The sequence below is a fragment of the Phyllobates terribilis genome, unplaced genomic scaffold (assembly GCF_046119375.1).
Source record: "Phyllobates terribilis strain yellow unplaced genomic scaffold, ASM4611937v1 Scaffold_8__6_contigs__length_399053987, whole genome shotgun sequence".
Lineage (NCBI taxonomy): Eukaryota > Metazoa > Chordata > Amphibia > Anura > Dendrobatidae > Phyllobates > Phyllobates terribilis.
The window spans coordinates 372,825,465-372,852,404 of record NW_027362768.1 but is presented as its reverse complement, the minus strand read 5'-3'; the positions used below and the strand labels follow the sequence as shown (position 1 = coordinate 372,852,404).

General features: G+C 42.5%; 1 protein-coding gene across 4 annotated transcripts in view; it reads right to left on the bottom strand.

Annotated features, from left to right (window-relative positions):
* PLXNA1 (plexin A1) overlaps positions 1-26,940 on the bottom strand; it is a 305,584-nt gene that overhangs the window by 119,397 nt on the left and 159,247 nt on the right. For all 4 annotated transcript variants that reach the window (XM_073644943.1, XM_073644947.1, XM_073644946.1 and 1 more), the window contains exons 4-8: positions 25,304-25,450; positions 9,117-9,217; positions 5,654-5,777; positions 4,623-4,776; positions 3,116-3,215 (exon numbers count right to left, since the gene is read on the bottom strand). In XM_073644943.1, coding sequence (XP_073501044.1) covers positions 3,116-3,215; positions 4,623-4,776; positions 5,654-5,777; positions 9,117-9,217; positions 25,304-25,450 — 626 coding nt within the window. The remainder of the gene's footprint in view (positions 1-3,115; positions 3,216-4,622; positions 4,777-5,653; positions 5,778-9,116; positions 9,218-25,303; positions 25,451-26,940) is intronic.

Sequence of the window (26,940 nt, the reverse complement as noted above, 5' to 3'; positions counted from 1 at the left end):
AGAAGACGCCTTTACAGAACCATCCAAACCGTGAAAGGAAAAAAATACCAACACAATCCTGTATCCTCCGGAGAAGCCGCAGAATATTTAAAGAGGGAATCCACATTATGCTTGTAAGCAAAGATTTAAAATGCAAGGGATCTTTTCCAATTCCCTCCCCGAGTTACTCTTTAATATGTCAAGGTAGGACGATCTCTGCGGAGCAGCGTTTCCAGAGCCCCGAGATCCCCCGCCAGCGAGATGTGCCACCGCCGCCGCGGCCATTAAATATAAATCCGTAGAAAAAAAAATCTTCACAAACACGAAAACATTGAGAAAATATTTAATTAAGCTGCTTGCAAAAAAAAGAAATTCATTTCCAAGTCTCCAGCAACATCTTCGCCCCTCGTTTTGGAAATGAGAAGCCTTTAGCTTTACCTACAAACATGTTAATTGGCGTGCGCTTTATGCAAATTTATGCAGTTTGATTTCGGCGGCGGATATTAATTTAAAGACTGCGCCGAGCAGTCACTCTCTGGTGAGTCAGGGAGGGCTCCGCAGCTGAACTCTTGGTACAAGTGGTGGCACCGTGGGCAATGGCATAGGTGCATACCGGAAGTCCTAGACAATTAAAGTGGAACCCTAGAGGTTAATGTAAGGAACCGCCTTATGTAGGAGTAACCTCAATCATTTTATTCCCACTATGATTGCTTCATACAGACCGAAGTCATTATTAAAGGAGCAGCACCGCAGTGTAAAGGAAGGTGTATAGACAGAGTACAAGCTTCTGGTGAATCAGAAAGTGGATTTTAGACTACTTCAGCCTCTGACACTGTATCTAAGCTGCAGTCGCCGATCATGTTCTTATGGGAGGAAGGCCAAAACTAATATAGACTAAAGCTATGTTCACATGTTGCATTTTTGCTTCATTTTTTTCTGCAGGCAAAACCTGCTCTCTTGGCAGTAAAGAAGCTACTTACAAAAAGCAGGTTTTGCTGCGTTTCCTAGCTGAGTTTTTCAGGATCCTAAAAGTGCAGCTTTGCTTCCAGAGAAGCATGAACAATGCAAGACATATGTGAAACCATTTTGGAAAAAAAGGGCAATTTGATCAAATTATTTAGTGGAAAAAGATTCACATGAGTTTGTGAAAAAATACACAATTACAAATGTAACAGTGGGGGGATGGGAGTTGAATTGGTCGGGCATAGTTTACCTAAGACATTGGCAGAGCATTGAGTTTGTAGGACACGGTTTACTTTTACACTCAGGTATTGTTTAGTTTTACACCTTGGTCGGCCAATGTTCACTTTACACATATTACTTACTTAATTAAACTGTATGAATCCTAACTGCCATTCTCAGGTGATGAGACCAAAACATTATGGTTTAAACTTGGGAGAAATCACAAAAATAAATCTGTTTCACATGCTTTTTTTCACTAAAAACGCAGCAAAACCTGATACCTGTGTTTTTTAGCTGAGTTTTTGCACTTACACATTGCTTTCTGTGGGTGAAAAAAACGCTGCAAAAACGCTGAACGTGACATGCTGCAGTTTTCAAAAAAACAGCACTTTTCCAATTTAGTCAGGAAAAAAAAAACAAGGTGTGCGCATGAGATTTCTGAAATCTCATAGCTTTTGCTGATACTGTAAAAAGCAGCTTAAAATTTACATAAAAAAATGCAGCAAAAACGTAACATGTAAACATAGCCTATGGAGCTTATTATGGTCAGCTGGCGAAACATCTGCCCGTCCGTGGTCCCGGCGCTGACCTTCTTTTGCCATCTTAGGCTTGTGGGACTCAAATGATGCAAACTGTACAGGGCGAAACTTGTCAAGTTGCAAATTTCCACGATATGGAGTCACAACCTGAAGCCGGCTGTAGACAGCCAATAACCTTGGCGCAATGTTCATGTCCGTAGGATAAGCAGTGCTAGAGCTTCCTGACGGCTGCTTTTCTCAGTTTTAAAGTGCCATGAAATTAAGATTTCTTCAATATAGCGGGAGAAATGTCGGAAAAATACCGCAAGCCAGAAAGAGTTAACAGAAGGTAGACGGGGCTTGCTTGATAAGACTCCCCGGGGTCGTACCGTCTGAGATAGATCCCCACTTAAAAGGCAGCTAGACTGTCAGGTGAACAGTACGGGATCTATCAAAGGCTGCGCTACAAAAAGAAAATAAAAACCTTGCCGATTCCCGCAAAACAGATTCGCCTGCAGCAAGCATTTCCTTTACAAGCAGCATCCAAAGGCGGCGAGCGGAGGAAACTTTCCATTAGTGAGTCCCTAATAAAGAAAGAAAAAAAAAAGCCGCCCGCAGAACATACATGTTTATAAAGGAATAGCGGCTCGCCCGGCCCCGGAGCCACCGCCGGATCCTTTATCTAAACATCACCCTGGCACGTTTCATTACACCATAAATGGAGGCACGAAGAGAGCATCTACCAAAAAAGAGTCATCCCACCCTCGTGTGACCGCAACCATCGTATGCCCCGAAGCAGAGAGACGAGGGAAGCATCTTCCATCTACATACGGTACATGAACGGTGGCCTACAACTCCCAGCATGCCCTGACTGCTCCAGCTGGAGTAAAAAGAAACCTAATTAACTAAACATTTCCTATCTTTTATAATGAAGATCTGATTTGGGACTTTTTCATCCATTTTGCTCCCTAGGTGTCACTATTTTTTCTATAATTAAAGGGTTTGCTTTTTATTCCAATGCATCTTAAGGAAACAAGTGAACCAACTTTGCAAATAGTCTCGATGAAAAATCCCTTACCGTTTTCTGCATACAGCTCCCATGCAAAGCAATGTGTCACTACGTTTACAACAGCTGTGGATAGTCAGTTCCTGTCGTCGGGGGGAGGATCAGACTACACGGGGTTAGTTTGCAGTCTGTAGCCATGGAGACACATGGGTGGTGCAGCAGCTGTGTACAGCCAGCATTAGTTCAAAACTATTAGCATTTAGGAGTGATTACGGATAATTAAATAAAAGTATATTAGATGCACTAGACCAATAATAATGGCTGCAAAGTATACACCCCCCCTCCTAGGATTGGGTGGAGCAAAACGGATTTAGAAAGGACATTGTGCCTGTAAACACCCAAGCAGATTTTAGCTAGAGGAATCGCTTACGATTGGTGCACGCTGCAGTTGTAGAAAACAAAGTCCACGCTTGCAAACTTCTTCCCACTTTCTTTGGACTTTAGGTAAAGTTTCACCACTCTCTTGTCACCTGCAAGTAAAAAAAAAATCAAAAATATCACATTGGCCGCATCATAGAGGTCCCAACACAGAGAGAACGAGGGGGCTGTGCTGTAAAGTGGTGCAAGAAGACGACTGCACGGCTGTCGCTTTAAGAATGCTTTCTAGGAAAGGAACACTTTAATTTAAAGGGGCACTCCTTTACCATAAAGCGACGGAATATTTCTAGGTCGTTACTTTATGATCGTAGCGGTCCGATCTCTAGGACAGAAAGGTCACGGTGCCGACTCAACGCTTCAATAACGGTTAAGGGGCCGCACCGCTAAACCAAAGCAGATCCCAGAGGTTCGATCCCAATAGACGCACATCGTGGCGGGATGGAAGGGGTGCTGCTGAGCAGGGAAAACAGCAGCGGTGCTGCAGTGCTGGATTCATTTTCTCTGGATCAGCGGAGGTCCTAGAGATCAGGACGCCACTGATCTTTATTTTTTTTTTTAAAGGGTATATTGCCAACTTCTCAACCATATGCACTTTTGACCAATTTTTAGGTCTGTTTTCTCCAAACTGCAGCAAAGTTACAACTCTCAGCATGTCCTTAGAGCCAGTGGCTGCCCTGGCATGCTTGGAGTTGTAGTTGCAGCTGGAGGGCCGTAATGTGGAGATGACGCTCGTGTAGCAGTAAAAACAAGCAGAAACGTATTTGCAACATGTAGCGGAACAGTTAAACTGGAGACTTAGTGGAAGGATCGGGGATGGGGGGGGACATATTGAAAAACAGAAGCGGCTACTGTTCTCCAACAAAAGCCGGCTCTTTAAGACAGAATTAAGGGAAAGCGGTGAGAGCGGAGGAGGCGTTCTCAGCCAGACTACGGGCTTTTGTTAGTGCTATTTATTAAAACCCAGAAAACATCGCTCCCCCCGTCCCTTGGCCGAGAGGCTCTGATGCCCGTGGCTGCTCACGCTGGGTCTCATGACCCCCTCTCTGACAGGCGCTGCAATTTCGAAAACCACCTACACACCCATGAGTACTGGCCATAAACAGAGCTCAGCTCCGGATCGTTTTATATTTACTTATTCTCTAGTTATACCCAAAGCTGCACTCAAATTTCTAAAAAAAAAATGTGGCGATATCCTACAGCATCATGAATTGTGTTGCAGATCAAGAGTTTCTGCCATAAAGCAATGCAGCCGCGTATGCTAAGTACAGACACAGACGCACAATAGAGGTGCGAGTCCAGGGGGCGCAGAAGGTTCTGCAGGGTCCTGGCATCCTATGGGTTAATCCCAACAGGATGTTTATACATCGCAGCTCCAAAAACAGTCAGAGCCTCTCAGAGATAGATATGTATACATACATAGACACGTGAGCCCTATGAGTTCATGTGCGTGATCGCCCAAATGGGATATGAAGTTTTCGCCAGGTCCATGGAGCTCTTACCCTGTCCCCGTGTGATGGGGATGACGTCCTTGGCGCTGGGAGACGTGCAGTAAATCTTCTCTCCTTCTAAGTGTCCTTCCATCTCTGTGAAATCCTCAAAGGAGCAGTTGACCCCGGCGGAGAGGTCAGGGACGTTCCAGGCCTGGAGAACCATCTGCAAGAACATGGGAGTAAAATAATGATAGATAGATAGATAGATAGATAGATAGATGAGGATATAGATAGATGAGGATATAGATAGATGAGGATATAGATAGATGAGGATATAGATAGATGAGGATATAGATAGATGAGGATGGATAGATAGATGAGGATATAGATAGATGAGGATGGATAGATAGATGAGGATATAGATAGATAGATGAGGATAGATAGATAGATGAGGATAGATAGATAGATGAGGATAGATAGATAGATGAGGATATAGATAGATGAGGATATAGATAGATGAGGATAGATAGATAGATGAGGATATAGATAGATGAGGATATAGATAGATGAGGATAGATAGATAGATGAGGATAGATAGATAGATGAGGATAGATAGATAGATGAGGATATAGATAGATGAGGATATAGATAGATGAGGATAGATAGATAGATGAGGATATAGATAGATGAGGATATAGATAGATGAGGATATAGATAGATGAGGATATAGATAGATGAGGATAGATAGATAGATGAGGATAGATAGATAGATGAGGATAGATAGATAGATGAGGATATAGATAGATGAGGATATAGATAGATGAGGATAGATAGATAGATGAGGATATAGATAGATGAGGATAGATAGATAGATGAGGATAGATAGATAGATGAGGATAGATAGATAGATGAGGATAGATAGATAATAGATAGATATGAGGATAGATTGATAGGACAATAAATAGATATCGATAGATGGATGATAGATGAATGATAGATACATAGTTATGAGGATAGATAGATAATAGATACTTAAAGAGACAGATAGGAGACAGCCACAAGAATATGTCTTAAAAGATCTATAGAACTTTGTGACTTACTGGGACTTCGGACATAGTAACGGAGATGTTCTTGGGGTGCACGGTCAGCTGGACACACTGGCGTTGGTCAGTCGTGAAGCGGTGGAGCTCGTCGGCACGCTCGCACTTGTCCTTCCGAGAACATCTGCAATGTATAGAATGGGTTTTTATACCTCAATTCATCCTGATCATGCAAAGCTAAAAATTCCAAAATAAAACCGCCATCTCCTCCTGCTGAGCGACTGCGCTTCAGTCTAATTGGATCTCCGGACGGGGACTTAAAGGTGAGACGGCTCAGGCCAAGGTGAGAATCTCTTCCATCAAGCAACAGGCGCTCGGCGGGAACCGTGACAGCTGAGAGCGGGGGACACCGCCGGAATTAGTGCTGCAGACTGACAGCTCTCCTGTCCTCGGCATCCGGCGGCTGCAACGTCGGCGCTCTGCCAGACTGGACATGTGAAGTGCGGCTTGTTGGCAAGAGCCTGGCAGCTCAATACATTGGGGAATTACAAGTCCAGCAGCTGCCAAACCTGTCCAGCCGTCACTCAGAGCGGAGGAAGGATGACAACCCCCAACCGAACCCAATTGGTGGCCGAGTGGTTAATATGTCAATCACCTGTTTCCCTTCCCAGATATCCTGTAAGATTAAACAAAGCCTCAGCTTGAACCCTATAATGTCTGGGCAAAGCTGCAAATACCTGACTTCTTCATGACCGCCTCCTACTCCATTCACTTCCAGAGCTGCATTCAAAACTCTCCCAAAACTCTATGGTTTATCTGCACTCCTCCCCAAGATACAGGTGCATCTCACAAAATTAGAATATCATTAAAAAAATTATTTATTTCTGTTCTTCAATACAAAAAGTGAAACTCATATTATATACTGTAGAGTCATTATATAGTAGATCCCTCTGTGTGTAATGACTCTATATAATAGATCCCTCTGTGTGTAATGACTCTATATAATAGATCCCTCTGTGTGTAATGACTCTATATAATAGATCCCTCTGTGTGTAATGACTCTATATAATAGATCCCTCTGTGTGTAATGACTCTATATAATAGATCCCTCTGTGTGTAATGACTCTATATAATAGATCCCTCTGTGTGTAATGACTATATAATAGATCCCTCTGTGTGTAATGACTCTATATAATAGATCCCTCTGTGTGTAATGACTCTATATAATAGATCCCTCTGTGTGTAATGACTCTATATAATAGATCCCTCTGTGTGTAATGACTCTATATAATAGATCCCTCTGTGTGTAATGACTATAATAGATCCCTCTGTGTGTAATGACTCTATATAATAGATCCCTCTGTGTGTAATGACGCTATATAATAGATCCCTCTGTGTGTAATGACTCTATATAATAGATCCCTCTGTGTGTAATGACTCTATATAATAGATCCCTCTGTGTGTAATGACGCTATATAATAGATCCCTCTGTGTGTAATGACTCTATATAATAGATCCCTCTGTGTGTAATGACGCTATATAATAGATCCCTCTGTGTGTAATGACGCTATATAATAGATCCCTCTGTGTGTAATGACTCTATATAATAGATCCCTCTGTGTGTAATGACTCTATATAATAGATCCCTCTGTGTGTAATGACGCTATATAATAGATCCCTCTGTGTGTAATGACGCTATATAATAGATCCCTCTGTGTGTAATGACTCTATATAATAGATCACTCTGTTTGAAATGACTCTATATAATAGATCCCTCTGTGTGTAATGACTCTATATAATAGATCCCGCTGTGTGTAATGACTCTATATAATAGATCCCTCTGTGTGTAATGACTCTATATAATAGATCCCTCTGTGTGTAATGACGCTATATAATAGATCCCTCTGTGTGTAATGACGCTATATAATAGATCCCTCTGTGTGTAATGACTCTATATAATAGATCCCTCTGTGTGTAATGACTCTATATAATAGATCACTCTGTTTGAAATGAATGTATATAATATATGAGTTTCACTTTTTGGATTGAAGAACTGAAACAAATTAACTTTTTGATGATTTTCTAATTTAGTGAGATGCACCTGTATGTGGCCCCCCACAGCTCATCTATAACCTGATCGCCATAGAAGAACAGGATTTTGTCTACAGCTCTGGATGTGACTGGAGTGTAGGAAGTCTAAAATCACTGCTGGAAAATTCAGTAACAAAAAAATTTGCAAAATGCTGGAAAATACATTAGAGAGAAAAGAGCAAAAGCATTTGTTGCTTAATGTGGACGTCCTCTATCAGAGATACACTGTAACGAGTCCTGCACCTGCGCGGCAGTGGAAGACAAGTCAGCCTCTGGTTGTAAATACAAGCAAGCAGAGACAGCAAGCAGAGATCTTGAGAAAGGTCCGAGCTGATGCAAAGTATATTAGAAGGTTGCGGAGCTCTTCATTACATTTTCTTCACATGGCGGCCGGTAATCCCAGCGGTAGAGGGATTACAGCTCCGCGCTCCTGTAATGCTGCACGCATTGTGTACTTGGCAGGGTCGATGGGAAAACAAAACTCGCCACCGACTCTTAACCTGAGCACATATTGACATTGTGTCAATGGTCGCCGCATTCAGCTGAAATCCCCCCGGATGACCGATGAGCAGCCGACAGCGAGATCCGCGGAATACAAAACTGGACCGCCGGCGGATTCATACTGGGAATCCTGACCACAAACTACAACTCCCAGCAAGCAAACAGATATGGATTTACTACATAGGAACCACTGTGCGTCTACTAGCAATGATGAACCAGGCATCTAAAGCTGGATGCAAGCTATTGCTCTCTGGTATTAGCCATCCAGTACAGTGCACGACGCTCCCGGCGACCGCTGTTACCCCAACACGTTTCCATCCATGTGTGACCGATATCAGCCGCTCCTCTTATTATGCTGCTGTAGCTATTACAAGCTGATGAGTTTTTGTGTACTGCTCCTTTAAATAATGGAGACATGGAAAATTGGTGCAATAATGACGCTATGAAGCTACCCTGACAGGCATGCTGGGGGTTGTTGTCCCAGAACACAAGACGGTATGGCGGCTAGTTACAATTAGTGAGCCCACATTCCCTTTAGGGTTAAAAGGCTGTAAATGACCAGCAGGTGGCGACTCCTTACAGTACTGGCAGCCGGCAAAGATTTGGGGTGCGGACCTATAAAAAGGCAAGAGCTGCGTTGCAGAGAAGGAAATAAATGGTGACAGTTCTCTTTAAGTCTTTCTTCTCCTTGTGACGAGCTGAGAAATGTCCTACAGCAGAAATCTGTATCTATGAAGGATGCCAGCGCTGTCCTGCATGCACCTGGCCTAAATTACCGTGCCTCGCTCTGCCGGCGTCTCCAGGGTCCGGGCGCAGCCTGTGGCTGCTCAGGGGGGAATAGACTGGTGCTATTTAAAGCTGAAGACTGAGAGGGGCTGTCATGAGGCAGCAGGGTACGCAGGCGTCTGAGAAGCCCCCCCGGGATACTTACGTATTGTGGAGCACACACCATCCGCAGTGGGGGTCCCGGGAGCCCAGGCAGGTGTCACAGCTCTGGTACTGCTCACAACTCTCAACTGGCACACGGGTGACCTGGGGGAGGGGGAAAAAAATCACATAAATCACATCATAGAGCTTCAAGCTATAGGAGCATGACAAAAATACATTTCACTGCATTCCTGCGCTATTATGGCTCTCTTCACCTTGCTTTACAGTGAAGGATCACTCATTTTCTTGACCATGGGCAGCTTCTATAAAAGCATGGAAAAACGTGCAGTCATACCAATTGCCATTCATACTCTTGGGAAAGATGGGAGACAAAGTCCCCTAAATAGCTCTGAATTGCATCTCAATAGCCTAGGAAAGATGGGTGTCCGCTCCTATGTCAGCTACAACCTAAGCAATGTGTGTGATCACCCAGCTTTCCCAGTGTCAGCAGAAAAATCGCAGACATTCATATTTGCCACTGAGAACACTGGGAAAGCTGGGTGACTACAAATCGCTTCTATTGAAACTCAAAGAGATTGACACCCATCTTTCCCAGAATGAACAACTGATCCTCATAGCTACAGAAATGAGGGAAATCGTGGCGCATAACTACAACGATCGGCCATTCCTTAGTCTGGAAAAGATGGGTACCCCTATGTACAACAACTGCTTTTCCAGTCTGCTGAGTAGCAAAATAAGTGGCTGCTGAACATACAGAGCCAAGGAATAAATGCTCCTCACAAATCCTCTGCTGTCACTGGAAAAGCTGGGTCACAACCAATATAGGAAGAATCTGGAAAAGATGATGTCATCTCCTATGTGGGCGACAGGAGAAGACAAACTAGTGGTCACCCTGCTTTCCCAGTGACAGCACAGGATCTCTGAGATGCTTATGTTCAGCCGCAGCTTTATCTGCCTTTGAGGACGTTGGGAAAGCTGGTTGACCACCAGAAAAACCTATATTGTAACCCAGGGATTGGCACCCATCTTTCCCAGAATAAACAGCTGGATCTTTATAGCTAGGAAAATGGGGGATATCACAGTCCATAACTAGAAAACTTTACGCTAAGCGTTTCTGAACTCCCAGATGGGAAATATTTAGGTTACGACATCTTTGGGTTAGAATTCGGTTTCTGAATAATCTGTAAAACACAAAAAGGGTCTGTCACCCTGATCTCCCAGACCCCTGAATGGTAAATCTGCCTAGCCACACAGCCATAAAGGTACCAGGGTCTATCCCTGGACAAGCCTGCCATTCAAGACCCTAACGCAAAGGCATAGATTGATCACTCAGCTTTCCCAAAGCCCTGAATAGTGAGTTTTCCTTCATATGTATGTCCGCATAACTAGGCTGAACTATTACCGAGGAGACTGAGAAAGCTGAGTGACAACCCTATATGCCAAGTGAGAATCCTGATTATTTATGACCGGTGGTCTGCACCCAGTTTTTTAGGGTCACAGTGCCAGCATTAGAACTCAGGACCCGAGCGCTGGAAGACCAACCCCTGTGTGGGCTCATCTGGAGCAAGTTGGGTGGAATAAAATGCGGCATCATGAAGTGATTGATCAGAAAATCCATCGTAGACGCGGCTGAATATTTGCAGTTTTGCCAATGCAGCCTAGAAACGGCCGGCGCCACGCGGAGTGGACAAATGATGGACAATTTATGAACATTGCGCGGTTTATGATTGTTTTATTGGCTTTCAGATCCGAGATAATTTCCATCTCTGCGGATTTTTTTTGCTTTGTAATTCATTAATCTTTCTGCCGGTCAGACAACAATTAGCACATCACATTTACATAACAAAAAGGCGGCATACAAAAGGCAGCAATACAAGAGATCAGCGGCGGCAATACCCTGCACTAAAATATTACAGCAGCTTCCAAAAATGACTTCCATAAACCAGAATCTGTAACTGTGCCACAATGCAGAAATAAAGGGAAACACTACCTAAAAGGATTTGTCCAGGATAAGAAAAATATGTCTGTTTTCTTTCAGAAACCGCAGGGTGAGTTTGGTATTGCAGCGCAGATCCATTCATTTTAAAGGGGATAAGTTGCAATGTCATACACAACCAATGGTCCAGTGTGGAGCTTTTTTTCTGAAAGTTTTTCTAATCCGGGCAACCCTTTCAACTTCAGAGATGTCACTGAAGCATGGGGTGACCATCGGGATACAAGAGGTATTTACCACCCTTTCCAGATCTCCTGAATATACAATGTCCTAAAGTCATGAAATCTGGGACCTTTTGCTGCACGGCTGGGCAGATGTACATTGGGGAAGTTGGGAGATGGCCAAAATGATAGCTAGTGTTGCTTCCTAAAGGTTGACACTTACTTTCCCAAGTTCTAGAATCTTCTAAGAGAAACATTGTGTTATTAGGATCCGAGAGGGAAGGTCATTACAGGTCAAGTCCCGCCCATGAGGACCGGCAATATCTCAGTTTTACATCGAGTTTTACCGTTTCGGAAAACCCTTGTCCCCCGTTGCAGTCGGTTTAAAAACAACAACTGTGCTTTACTTATCCCCCCTCTCTAATCCAGAGCCATGTCCCAGTGTCTGTTTATCTGCAGAACGGAAGTCACATCGGCAGCACTGATGACACATTAACAAAGCTGCAGCCAATAACTGAGCTGAGCGGCTCTGCCCAAAGTGATGGCACTGCTGAAATCATTTATTGGCTGCAGCACCTTCAACATGACGTCAGCGCTGCAGACACAGGGGGGCTGAGAAAAGCATAGTTTGCGGTTTTTAAAACTAACTGCAGCCAGGGAATAGGCATTTTCCAAAACTTGAAAACTCCTTTAATCTAGAGTTAGTCGCAACTCCCGCACCTCGCTGTGTGGCATGGGTAGATGTCGCAGCATCTCGTGATGCACTCAGGAGGGTGTGGTGCCCGAGCTAGGAAGCTACTGAAACGGACAATTCCCTACTTTCTATACTTGGGGAAATATGACGAAGACAAATGCACTTCCCCATGCGACTAATTAAAGGTTAACTGCACAGTTAGGAGCTTGAGAAAGATGTGAATAACATCGCATGGCACCACCTGGTGTTCACAGTGAATAGTGATGTGCACGTCCATCTAATGAGCTGGACACACATGCTCAGTCACTCTCCCTATAGTCAGGACTCTGGTTCACTGCAGGGCAGGCAATAGAAATAACTTCTTGCCTGCTTGTCGGGGAAGTAAGAAGGGACTGTAAGGTCAACTGACAGAGGGAGAAGGAGATTGATTGTGATCAGAACCTGCCCGTGGTATCATTAAGGGAGCAAAGAATGATAAAAGGGATATTTTTTCTGCAATAAAATTACTTTAAAGCCGCTGTTTACAGAATTTTAGGACATATGGCATGAAACCGATAACCCCATTTAAGGCTTCCTGTGGGTTAAAATAAAATATCAGCCCAACCTGAATCTGCAAATAGTTCTCATTCAGGAGCCTGAAGAACAAGTGAAAGAAGATACTTAGCCAAAACATTGCTAAGATCGCAGATCGGCGCTCCACTCATCGCCGTGATCAGGAACGTTCTCTGATTACATTTGCATGGAGACTAGGAAATTTCACAAGAGATGCCATGTCTGAGGTGTCTCGCCTACACGTTTTGCTCTTCAGAACCAGGCGCATTAATTCCTGAGGGTGACATTTTAAGGTAGATGTTGTGCACAGATCCAACCTTGCAAAACGCCTTTATTTTCTTGGTCAGCAACCAACAAACCTTCAGAAGTCATGAAGACACCTCATTGTAGAGACCACTTACTCCGCAGAGTTTGTAAAGTTCGTTAATAGAAGGATTTGCCATTTCTCGCGTCTTTGATAGAATTTGCCCTTTAAGTGGATAGGAGCTGGGGGCGCTGTTGTGTGGACGTCTATGATAAGTCATAATGGTGAAAAGAGGTACTGCAAGTTAGATAGTATACTATATTGCATTGTTTGTAGGCAGCCTCTAAGGAAAAAGCAGTGACCCAATAAAATTAGGAAGTTCTACGTAATAAAGGAATATAGCAAGTAGTGCAGAGTCCCCTTTACGCCTGTGCTTACAAAACATAACCACTGTGGACTGCTCACAGAGCTTTGCATTCTGCCATTTAGTGGGACGGACCTGGACTTGAAAAAAGGTGTGTGATTTTGGGTTGGGTCCGGTATCGCAGCTCAGCGCCCTTCAGTTGAATGGGAATGAGCTGCGGAATTGTATAAAACTTATGGGTAAGAATGGCGCCATTTCTTAATGCAAAAAAAAAAAGATAGAACCCTTTAATTTTGGCCATGGCGATAGCCTGGTAAGAGGCGCCCAGGATACCAGTGCAGAGGTCCGGCTGCCATGGAGGACAGATATAGACGCTGGACCAGGGTAATCTGAATATTATTGCTCACCTCTAGTGGGGGGTCAACACTGAACCAAAAAGCTGTGACTGCAGATTCAAGCCAATTCTTGGAACTTAAAGTACCGCTTCCCCCCAAAAAAAATACCCACGACCTTCGAATATATATCTGCATTTGCCCCAAACCTACCGAAGGCTTGTCCCATAAAACACCCTATTGTCCCATAAAACACCCAATTGCAGCAAAAGCTGAAGAAAACCACTAAAACTCCTAAACAATATGGGTTTACACTGCTGCCTGAGATTTCATGAAACGCTACATTAAATCTGGAATGTATCAGCGTGTTCTGTGATAGAGGAACACTCCCTCCAGCTCCAGCCATAAACCCAGGAAACACACTAACCAAACGCAGAGGTTTTTTTTTTCCCCTTTCCTTTCGAGGCTGTTTCTTCCCCTAACTCCTAAGGAACCAAAAAGGTTGTGTCGCAGATGCGTTCCTCCGATACACCTCCCGTCAATGGCACTTCTGAAATGTATTAATACTTGCCTGCCGGCTGCTAGGTAATTAGATTCCACATGGACTTGCTTGTTAATTTAGCAGGTTCCTCTTAAATATGAAGCTCTAGGCAAGCTTTTTGGAATTAAAACATTGAAGCGACCCGCCATAGGAGGTCTACGTAGACTCCCCCCTGAATAGAATATTTCTCACGTAGCCTGAATGCAAAACGAGAATTATGAGTCGAATGGGAAGATAGAAAAGAAGCGTGACCCCATTGAGTCCTACAAAGCTCCTGTGCATGTCAGGGCATTAGCAGAACATGGACTTCTACCCATCGGGAAATGAAAGATGAGGTCATTATAGCCGGGCATTAGAAGGACAATTTACCAGAGCATGAGGCTTACAAGAATAGAAAGCACAGCTGGACGCCCAACCTTACCAGATAAAGCAACTTCAATGCATCACTGGTCCACAAAAGTAGGTTATATCATCCATCATGTGAAGGACATGCCCCCCGCACCACCACCACCTGGTCCGGGATTGTGTCACCTGAGCGTAGGAACAAGACGAAAGGGAAGATGGAGCTGCTGATTGGGATACGGCGAGTGTTAAGTGGAGATTATAAGACGGTCTATTAATAATATGGACGACATCGGAAGCAGGTGATATGTTTAATTCCATTTAGAAGTCATCATCTTCAGGGGGCACAGCAAGGGACGAACAGGAAAGGAGCAAACTAAAGCGACGGCCTACTTATTACTGAACGCAGGGTGTTAAATCTATTTTTTTCGTGTAGTTAATGAAAAACTACCAACGACAGGAGAAAGTAGAGATGCATCACTAGTACTGGTGCTAGGGTCCAAGATGACCTAGAAGCCTCTTTATTGCACCAGGAGCTTTAAGCTAGTTCATTGGACTTTGGGCTATTAAAAAAAACCACAAAAAAACATAGATTGACTTATGCGTTTTTGACTGAGATCATGCTATAAAGAAGAGCGAAGCAGTTTGAGATGCATAAGGGGCATGTTTTCTATGCCTTAAATCCAATATAGAAGCTTCATTCAGGGTAACAAGAAAAAGTGCTGCTCATTTCCGAAATCATCCTCGGAGGCCGCTTAGTCTGATCTGTGCACCAGGAATGAAGACTCCAGCAGTGTTGTTGAAAAATCTCCATAATCACCACGTGGTAATATATCATTGGGCCAAAATTGGGCAACCATTAGCGCCTGATCCCCTAAATATATGTTGCTTTCATTTGAATGTTTCAGGACGTTGAAGTGAGGAGTGCCAAAAGTCGAAACGCATAAGTGGATCTTTGCATTTACTTACCTAAAGCCCACATAGAAGTTTTATTCAGGGTACGGAGAGAGTGTGCCGGTCATTGCCGAAATCAACACTGGAGGCCTCCATACCAACTAGATGGCTTAACGTTCAGTCAACTGCTCTCTCTCCTGACTCACTTAGGAAAGCCAACAGGACAGATCCTACTCTCTCCAGATATCTGTTAAGAGTCAGGAGGCCACTATAAACATTACACCATTGGCTTATCCAGACGTTCGCTGGGATCATCCAACTTTGATGGAGGCCTTAAGTCTGATGGGAGTACCAAGAACAAAAATGCCAGCCATGGTAACCAGGTATATTTTGGATAAGGCTCCACAAGATACACCTCGTTGCAAAGAGGATCAGGAAAATGTTTCATAAATTTAGATAAGGGAAGCCATGGTAAGATGACTGAACAGAACCATCAGTAGGACAACGGCCTAATGTCAGACCTCCTTCAACATTGTTTTCGTAAGAGGTTTTGTGTTTTTGTTGGAAAATCTCCATATCGATGTTGTAATGAGCCAAACTATAGTGACCTTCAGGGCAGGTTCCTCTAAATTAAAGTTGCTTTTGACGTCAGGGTTTCAGCATGGTGAAGAGATGAGACTACCATTGCTGCCCTCTGACCTACAGGCCAAGGTGGTGGTCATTCAATGGCTCATTTTGCATTCAGCTGATTTATTTTTTATTAATGTACCTCCAAAAGCACCAGACAGCGCTGAGAAAAGGGCACGTTATCAACAATAGCGATATCTTTTGTAGAAATTCTTCGGTATTTTGGTCCAGATCAAGAAAGTGTAAGGCATGAGAGGCATCTAAACAACGCGAGGCTACAACAATGAGCAGGTTTGCTGTTGGGATCTTTCCAAGCGCATCCCCTGTCTTAATCCGACAGATTTGGTCCCCTTCCAAGAGGTTCTCTGAGGGAGATAAGGAATTTTAGAGGAGTTTATTTGTGAGATTAAGATCGATGCGAGGAGCTGCCGGCTTATTTCAAGTTTAAGGGAGAAGCGGATGGAAAATGATGAGAGGACTCAGAAGCAAAATTAGGAAGAGATATCAAGGTCACTGTACCGGAATCGAAGATGGCACTTTTGGACCAAAAAGCAGTGTTTAGTTCAGTGCCCATGGATTACCGACATGGCTAATGGACCAGGTCCTGTGACTCGACCCCTACCAGGGACCATTGTCAGTTTGGACATGAGGATATAAGCACTTTTAGTCAGTTGAAGGTCAAGTGTCAAAAATGACGTTATCCAGGTGTTAACAGGAACAGGTATACTGGTGATAAAGGGGGGTTTGCTTTGTCCCTGTGTAATATCTGTGAAAAATGTTCCATTCCATGACATGATTTACCATAATTATTAGTGAAATTAATCACAGGTTAACACGGTGACAGTCTGTTTAGGTCGTGGCCATACAATAAAATACTATCTGCAAAGAAAAAAAAAGTTAATATTCATTGGAGTTTAGGAATAAGCATCAGGGATTTGTAGAAATTCTTTGAAGTTATTATCACCCCCACCCCTTCCATTATCTGGTCACTGAATATATTTTTTTCTGGGATGGAGGTGGGGGGAGGATTTATTTGCCAAGAGATGTTTTTCCGCTCTCCATGCCGTTAATGGCGTTTCACAGCAAATTAAAACTACAAACGAAAGGGGGGTAATTATGCAAAAGTGGCTTCTCCAAAGCAATATGTACGTGTAATAAATGCATATTTAACAGAAAACAATTACAAACTCATTTTACGGGGATGGAGGAGAGAAATGTAATTTATTATATACATACACAAAAAAAAATAAATAGCTCCAGAAAAAACAAATAAGAAACAATATATATATATATATATAAAAAGGAGTAGAATAATTATTATTGCTGAAAAGTGTCCCTAGTGGTCAAATAGAAAAACATTAACAAAATTATATAAAAGAAAAAGGAAATAAATTATAATAGATATAAATAGCGCAGAGTATTACTTATATAATAACCAAAATAATATATTTGGTCTAATATATATGATAAAAAAAATATAACAAAATATATATATATAAACAAATAATATATATTATATATATATATATATTTTAAAAATATATCTAACATACATCAAAAAATATGCATACATATAAAATGTATATAAAAAATATATATATTTTATTGTAAAAAAAAAAGTTTTATGTATTTCATAATAAAAATGTATACTACAATAAAAAATTCTAAAACAAGATTAAAAAATTATTTTAGAAATAAAGTACTGTAAGGAACAAAAAAAAAATAGAATATATATTTTGCAAAAAATGCTATAATAAAAAGCAATAAAACATTTTCAAAGAAAAAAAAAAGAAAAAAAAAAAGATCTAAGTAGCTGTACAAAAATGTAAAAAAAAATTACGATAATTAAATATCACACAGCAATAATATGCAATGATTTTTTTTTTTTATTATTTTTTTTTTTAACAGTCTCATGACCAGAAGGTCTTCTCGCCCACACAGCAGATCTCTGTGGATTTAAAAGGCCAGGTTATAGTTTAATCACATGACACTTGTTACAAACCTCATTTAATTTGGAGGTACTAGACACGGGCTGCGGCTCCCACGTGTGGTTCTATTTAATGCACAGAGTGGACTAAAGATGTATTAGCAACGATCTAAGAAATCTGTACGGCCGGATCAATACCTCTTCCAAGAAGCAATCCTATTTTCTTATTCCACAGGGAATCCTGTGAGATGAAAGCATCTCTCATATCCCCCACCTCTCCGCTGATTGTACCCTGGGCACAGGATGACGCTGGAGACCCAGAGAGCAGCAGCCAGCTTGGAAGGGTTACAGGCATTTCATTAATTGCTCCTTCTTCGTTTGATTAAAATCCTTCATTCCTTCATGGCCCTTCAAGCTCACTTACAACTGTGCATTTAATTACATTCTCCGCTGCCCAGATAACTGTAACCCCCGATCAAATATTTCACTTTATTAACAAAGGGGGATAGTGGCACAGCATGGCGGAGTTCAAGCCGAAGCAGACAAGGGATAAAGAGCGTTAAAAGGGGAAAAAAAATCGTAAAGCTTCAAAACTTTTGCATGAATTAGGAATACATTTTCTTTTATTTATTGGATTCAATTTCTTTGCTTAGACCAAAATAAAAAAAAAAGTTTTTGCATTATGGAAAATTCCAAACTGAAAATAGCAGCGGCCCGGCCTCTCTCTGAACGTAGACGTTCCCATGTTTAGGTATTTTTATAACTAATTAAGTTGAGCAAAAAGTTTTGCAGGACGCTGGGTCCAGTCGAATCATCATGGATAGACCAAAGCCCTAGGACCCTCTTGTTAGATGCCGACATCCCCAGCGCTTCTTCTGATTAGCCGGTCGGCATGACCTCACACATGAATCACACCGCGGCGATGATCTGGCACAAAGCTTACTACTCAGAAGAGGCAGCGGGAAAGTCAGGCGGTTTGCAGGGCTGTGGTCGAGCGTCCATAGACCACCGACTTGTCCACAAGACCAGGGTCCTGAGAATCTTTTTGCTCATCTTTATTAGTGAATATTTTATTGAGTTACTGTTTTATCACTTAATGCAGTTAATCACAAAGAGATGTAATGACACCGAGGACAATGGAAAAATGAGACCACTTTTTTGTCCAAGTTTTTACCTTTAAAGGTTTAATCCCTACAACTACCCCATTGTCCATTGTTAAAGTGACACCTTGCGTTAATACAATCTTCCAGGCAGACCAGCCTTTTTTCGCATTCATATCTGGAGGAAATGTCTCTCTTTGGAAACATATTCTGAGGGACCAATATCTTCTTCCAAGTTATGGAGCAGAAATACATTTGTCTTTCGACTCTGCACGAGACCTGACCAGGACAATCGCTTTCGAGCTTAGTCAAATCACAGGATGCTATTTTACATCATACAACTCCTTTGGGAATATTTGGGCAACAGCTTCGGTGTCCCCATTAACATCTACTAGAGTGTGATTATGATGCAACTCCTGCACCACAATTCCTCCAGCAAGAAGAAAGTAGGTGGTCTACTCGATGTCCTATGTAAAGTCAAAGCCAAGTAAATGACCAATGAAAAAGTCAACTCCGCTGGTTACAATCTGGTTACTTGCCTAATTTTATATCTCCCAAAATGCATTTATCCTTACCTGCAGTGGAAGAGAGAAAAGGGCCCTTGAGCAAGAACAGTATATTGGCCCTTCACAGTCTAATAGTTCTGTCTGTGGCAGGAGCTGCTTGCTGCTTTGGAGGTGGGAGTGGGCCCCCTTAACTCTTGGGCGCTTGTGCGAGAGTAGTATATGAGTCCAGTATATGGCTCCCTTAACTCTTGGGCACAGGTTGCACCAATGATATGTCTGCCCCTACATACATACATACATACATACATACATGTGCAAAGACATCTATGGTTGCTTTTGTCCGTTACGTTGAAGTGGATCATTCATGATCGAAAGTAGTCGCTGACTAACTTCACCTATCTGCTGGATGTTTGTGTCATGCATCAGCAAATGTTTCAGCCAAAAGACCAGAAAATCGGTCACCAGAATCTACAAAAGTCCAATGTCAAGTATAGGACACTGTAGGTGTCAGTACATCTAGGTATAATTTTTGTTGGAGAAAGTTGGTCACTTATTTATAATAAATCTATTGTTTCAAACTTTAAGGGGGTTTGTCAGCAAAAAAAAATGACTGCTCAAACCAAAGGTGCACAGAGCACCTAGGCTTGGACTGGGCAAAAAATTCAGTGCGCCTTCCATCTATCTCCGCATCTCTTCCTTGATTGGCAGGAGCCAGATAAGTATGGAGATACAGCGGGTGAATAAGTATTGAACACGTCACCAAGTTTCAAAGTAAAAAAAAATTTAAAGGTGCTCTTGACATATAATTCTCGCCAAATGTCGGTAGTAACCCATCCCATCCACACAGGCAAAGAAATCAAACCATAGATGTCCATAAATTATGTGTAATAATGAGAAACGACACAGGGAAAAAGTATAGAAACCATGCAGCAAGAGAGGTGCAAAAAGCCATGGAAATTCCTGAACCAGCAGAAATCTATCAGTAATGAGAAAGCAATCCTGCCTCTTAGTGAAAATTAATATCACCTGGTTCAACTGATGGCCTATAAAAAAGGTGTCTCATTACCAAGGAGCCACACCAGTAAGTTGTCTCAAGACTTTCGTAACCTTATTGTTGCAAAACATACTGATGGCATTGGTTACAGAAAAATTTCTAAACTACTCAAGGCTCCAATGAGCGCGGTTAGAGCCATAATCTGGAAGTGGAAAGAACATCATTTCAAAACAAGCCACGACCAGGTGCTCCCCACAAGATTTGAGACAGAGGAGTAAAAAGAATTATATTATCAGAAGAGCTGCCCAAGAGCCAAAGTCCAACCTGTGGAGAGCTATAGAAAGACCTGGAATCACCAGGTACAATTGTTTCAAAGAAAACAATAAGTAATGCACTCAACCTCCATAGCCTGTATGCTCGCTCACCACATAAGACTCCATTGCTGAACAAAAACATGTTCAAGCGTGTTTACAGTATGCTCAACAGCATTTAGACAAGCCTGTGAAATACTGGAAGAAGATAGTTTGGTCAGATGAGACCAAAATTGTGCTCTTTGGATGCCATAATACGCACCATGTTAAAACACTACGCCAACAGTGAAGTTTGGAGGTGGGAACATCACGGTGTGGGGCTGTTTTTCAGTATACGGCGCTGGCAACCTTCATATAGTTGAAGGAAGGATAAATGGACAAATGTACAGAGACATTCTTGATAAAATATTAGCTGCCATCTACGAAGATGATGAAAATTAAAAGAGGGTGGACATTTCGGCAAGACACTGATCCCAAACACACAGCCAAGGTAACTCTCATTTGGTATCAGAGAAAGAAAAAAAAGCTCCTAGAACGGCGGAGTCGATCATCGGACCTGAATCCAATAGAAAATGTACGGAGAGAACTAAAGCTCAGAGTTCATAGAAGGGGCCCATGGGACCTTCAGGATGTGAAGAGTGTTTGTGTGGATGAATTGGCCAAAATCACACCTGAGCAATATCGGTGACTAGTTTCTCCATACAGGAGGCATTTTGAAGCTTCACCACCAATAAAGGCTTTTGTACAAAGTATTAAATACATTTCAGTAAGCATGCTTAATACCTTTTTTTCCCTGTGTAATTTCTCATCATTACACACAACTTAATTTATGGACATCTATCGTGATTTCTTGGCCTGTGTGGATCAGATGGGTTGTTACAGACATCTGGTGAGAATTTCATGTCAATTGCACCTTTGGAAATAGATTTACTTAGAAAATAGATGATGTGTTCAATACTTCTTATTTCACCAGCTGTAGATTCAAAACAAGCAGGTGGGAAGGTGCAGAGAGCTGCTCGACCATGTCAATCGGTGCACCACCTTAAGCCTGTGCTTGGTCTGAACAGTCATTTTCTGCTGCCAGACTCTTCATGAGAAGATTCGAGAATGTGGCTTATGGTGGCTGAAATTTTTTTTTGTATAAGGGTCTGTTTTGTCCTTCTTTTTTTTTTTTGTCGGAGTTTATATCTGACATATTGTCATATTTGTAGGTAATAGATAGCAGAAGACGCGAGGTACGAGAAATCAGGTGCTGATCTGCTCAAGAGTTTAGTGGCTATTTATATGTGCAATGAAGAAATCCCTCATGGGGTTTTATTTGAGGTGTAAACACCCCCACAGCTGTCATCAGTATGGTTTCCTACATCTTAGAACGTCCTCCTTGCACCAGGCAGGAGAGGAACATGGGCTGTCATAATGGTGGTGAAGAAGGACCCTGAAAGTCTGAAAGTCTTCTGCCTCCAATTCCCCCTCCAATGCATCATTTGCAATCAAAAGAAGAAACGAGGTAAAGTGTGGAGCTGTCACCCATCTCGTCTCCAACCTAAAGACAAACAGACGTGGATAACGAAGGAAAACTTTCCTGAAGGAACCCCCACCATTCTTCGCATCTTCTCCTACTATCTGCCACCCTGAAGATGCCTCTACTGACGAGGACGCCACATCTCACATCTTAAAGACGCTTCCTTGGCTTGACAATTCCTTGTCACTTTGCTTACTTTTCTCCTAAGAATATATATTTTTCAGGAGACATCTCCTTGGGAAGGAAAGCAGCTGTAATGTCGGATAACTCTTTAATCTGCAGAGGGAACTCGAGCAGGAGGAGAAGAAGCAGAGGAACGTGGGGAGAAGGCTTGGCAGCCTCACAATTTACCCGTCTGGCTATGGAAATGTGGACTGACACTCGAAGAGTACTGTTATCTCCTAGCCTTCAACCAACCGTGTGAGCTGAACCACGCTAAGGATGGGAAGAACTTTCCAGAAAGTTTTTGCATAGACTACAAGACTTGAGTCAACCTCCAGACACACTATTCTAGTCCAAAAAAAACTCTTCATTAACTGGAGTGTTCCTCAAAGATGTCCTATGACACATGACCCAAAAAGCCATTATTCTACGACATCATTTCTGAGTTACTTGGGTCTACTACACAGAAAATAGATGCTGGGTATCCAACTCCACATGCAGCCACGAAAGTGACCACATTCTTAAATGGGTTGTCAAAATAAAGAAGATGTAGTTAAAGGACAGAGACAGACTGCCGTAATTTCTTGTGCAAGGATCGCATTGTAAACCTCGTACTGGCTGTCTGCTCCCTGACCTGAACTTGACAGCTGCATAGAAATCCATCATGCTGTCATGCTCAGGTCAGGAGAGGTGCCGGCCAGTCTGTTCAGTGTGACGCGATCATCGCACGAGTTACACGGCAGTCTGTCTCTGCCCAAAGGGATATTCTCAAGTTTGGAAGTTTTTCCCTATCAAGTTTAGGAGACAGACCTCCAGTGATCGGGAAGTTGACTGCTGGGATTCTGAGCTCTGGGTCTTCTAAGTGGAGCAGTGGTCGATCATGTGCACTGCTGCTCCATACATCTTGTATGGGACCAACGTAGAAAGCGGCGCACAGCACTCCCATGAGAATGAACGGAGTGGAGATGCACATGATCAACCATCTCTTCGCCAGTGATTGGGAAGCTATCTACCGGATGACATGAAAATACCATTTTAAAACGAGCTTAAAATGGTCACTGTTATCTCAACCAGCTTTGCATAAAACAATAGTACAAGTCAACATAAGAACAATTACAATGTACAGCCGTGAGAAAAAATTACGTAAAAACAACCTCAGATGTACAACACCACATAACAGATTACACAGTGTCTTTATTTAGCAAAAATTAGGCCAAATTTCAGAAGCAGTGAGTGAAAAAGTAAGTACACCCTTACTGCTTCCTTACAAAGCAAGAGAGTGAGTAACAGCCATGTGCTGCTAATCAAAGCTATAACAGCAGACGTTGCGGCAGTTTGCTGGTCTGGAGCATTCAGACGACTGCTACCAAAATGCCACCATTGATCATTAGAAAAGCAATTGTTGCTCAGTAGCTCAGAGACAACTGAAAATTAGAGACAGTGTGCAGAGGGGAAAACTGGTGAAAACGCAGGACACAAGTCATCTAACAGCCATAAACAGTGTTCGGCTACGTTCACATGTCCAGTAATGATCTGTTAGAACGGATACAGCACCAATCTGATGGCAAAAAAAGTTGCTGTTCTGCTGGATTTGTTTTTTTGTTTTGTTTTGTTTTTTAACAATAAAGTCTATGGAAAACGGTTCCGTTAATTAGCCATCTGCTTTCTTCTATTTGTAAACGATCCAGTAAGCAAAAAACGGATCCTTTACAAATGAAAGAGAAACGGATGGCTAATTAACGGATCCGTTTTCCATAGACTTTAATGTTAAACAAGCGGATCTTGCAGAGTTCAGTTTTCTAAAATCAAGCTAAAAAGTTGCATCTGCACAACTTTTTTGGCCAACAGATTGCAGCTTGATCCATTCTAATGGATCATTACTAGACGTGTGAACATAGCTTTATCCCTTATGTACACAACCACGTAGGTTACAAAGGCAACTTTGTTGGGCAAAAACCAGGAAGACGACCTGCCAGGACAGGAGCTCGTAACTGAAGTTTAAGGCACCTTGAAGACCTAAACTATATAAGTTGCAAAACTAATCTAATGGGGTTCTCCTGTGCTAAACAAGTTAATGTTATTAAGCCACGAAAACAAAAAATCTATTCTCAACTCCCAGATTTCGCGCCACATATTGTGTCCCCCGCAGGTTTCCTGGCATCGACATCCAGCCAAGGGGCATCACAGAGGACTGGCACCAGTCTGGGAGGTGAACATTGTTTATTTTTCTGCCCTGGGCCTATTAAGATTCATTTGTACAACAGTAGATAATCCCTTTAACCCACAATTTTCTTAGCTGGACAACCCCTTTTAAGTTTCGAGATACCATATATCTTAGCATGGCTTACTTTTGATTATTCAGGGTCTACATGGGTGACCTATCCTAAATAATAGCTGCCATTAGTCGCTGGTGAGGTCTGCGAGTTAACTACAAGAGTTAGGGACCATACTGATTGGGTATACCTTGTCGCGGTAGAATGGATTTTACTCTCTTTTGATCAAACCACTCCCCTATGTCATTTACATGTATTATTACTAACTATTCATTTACTTACTACACGTTGCTCATTTAGTTTTCATTTTAGGTTTTGTCTGTTAAATGGCCACAATGTGAATATGCACCTACACATTGCACTTATACCAACAAGTGTTCCGGCTCATTTCTTTGGTTTTGCTTTCATTTTTTGTACTCTGTACATACAAGGCTGTGGCTCCCTCTTTTTGGGCTGCGCATATTGTCTATACAGCTTTCCACAGACAGGGGCAAAACAGTCAGGTTAATACCTCATTAAGACAATAGAACAAAAGTCTAAATTTCGAGCTCCCAAAGTAACTCCCGACATTAAATACCAAACAAGTGACTGAACATCAGACCCTCCGGACCTTATGTGTGATAACTTTTCTAAACGAATGGACCCCCTGTTTTGAGAGTCCAATACTTCTAGTTACTGCTAGAGCTCGTACCTGTTTTTCCGTCATAGCGTAGATGAACTGCCGATCGGGGCTCAGCACCAAATCCCGGAGGATTGCATTTCCCTCGTGGACCAGGACATTTTCGTACTGCTGTGTCGCGTGGGAGGAAGAGGATGGTCCAGACAAGTCAACCAAAATCTGTGCGAGAGAAAAGAAAAAAAAACAACAATTTGTTTTAGTTTTTTTTTTTTTGGGGGGGGGTCTTCAAAATCTAGTAATACATGAAAAAACAGCAGCAAAATCCTAGCCGGGAAAGAGTTAACCCAAGTATGTTTTAATTAGTTTGGCGATTCTCTGAACGATGCTGTTTAATTACAGATTGTGAGATCCCAGAGCATGGCTCATCGTTTCTCGGTCAATACTCTGCGCTAATCCAAATCACTGTAGGGCCGCGGTCGTGTTTATTGCAATGGAGGAAGCGGCGGCGGCTGATAAACAGACTATTGAGCCCTTCAGATAAACTCCCAGCGCTATTAAAAAGATTAGACGGACACGGGCAAACACATGGAGTATTAGGCAAACACAACATTACAATCGCTGCAGCAACTTGACATTCGTGAAGTGCGGATGGCTGCGGCGTGAATGATCGCGCGGCAAAGAAGCCAAACGCGAGTGGCTTTACAATGATTAAACATGGATGGCAGATAGGCGAGCACCGGAGGAAGAGAAAGCAAATATTAGCACAAGCCTGGGAAGCCCTCGCCGCTCGGTGCACGTCAGGGTGACATTATGCTCATCGTTCCAGCGGAGCATGGGCACGCTCTCCAGGACGAGGCTGATAAACGGGGTCACAAATAATCTGACAGATACAGCAGCTCTACGATACTCAGGGTTTCTACATTTTACTTAAAAAAAAATGTTAAAAAAAATTCTAAAAATTAAATTTCCCACAACTGAGATTTTTGGAAACTTTTTTCCCCCAAAATTCATAAGGAATTTTTAGTTTACAACTTGCTCATGGACAGAAGTGAAGCCGATTCTACAAAATCTGCAAGATTGTCTATGACTAGTACTGAAGCTCAGCACCATTCAAGTCAATGAAGCTGAAGCGCAATACCAAATATCGCCCAAAGCAGAGGTGGCGCTGTTAGGTTAAAAGGAGCACACCCTTTTTTTCTATTCTATGAACCCAAACTGACAGTGTGACCTAAGAACATAGCCTTGTAGGGGATATTTCCCCTATCAACAAAAAAATGCACCTTTAATGTTCTATTGGCTGCCTCCGTTCTACAGAAACTCCAGTGTAATCTAACATGCTAATTAGGTGCTTGGTGCACTCTGGGTGTGGCTAAGAGGCCCTGCACACAGTTTCACTTACTGGTTTGGCAAGGGTCCGCCTTTCTCACTGGTGATTGACAGCGCTAGCTTATCTGAGCTTTCTCTGCAGGCAGTGCTTGCTTAATGCAACGCAGCACAGCCAGAGAGAGACTGGGCCATGCAAAACCAGCAGGTGGAGCCACTTGGACACACCCATGGTGCAGGGGGCACACTAATTAGCATATTTGATTAAACTTCGGTTTCTGGGGGACTGGGGCAGTGAAATGAGCAGTGAAGGTGCAATGTTTATATCCCTACAATGTTATATGCTTAGTTTATATAGCTATTAGTTGGAGATGACACACTCCCTT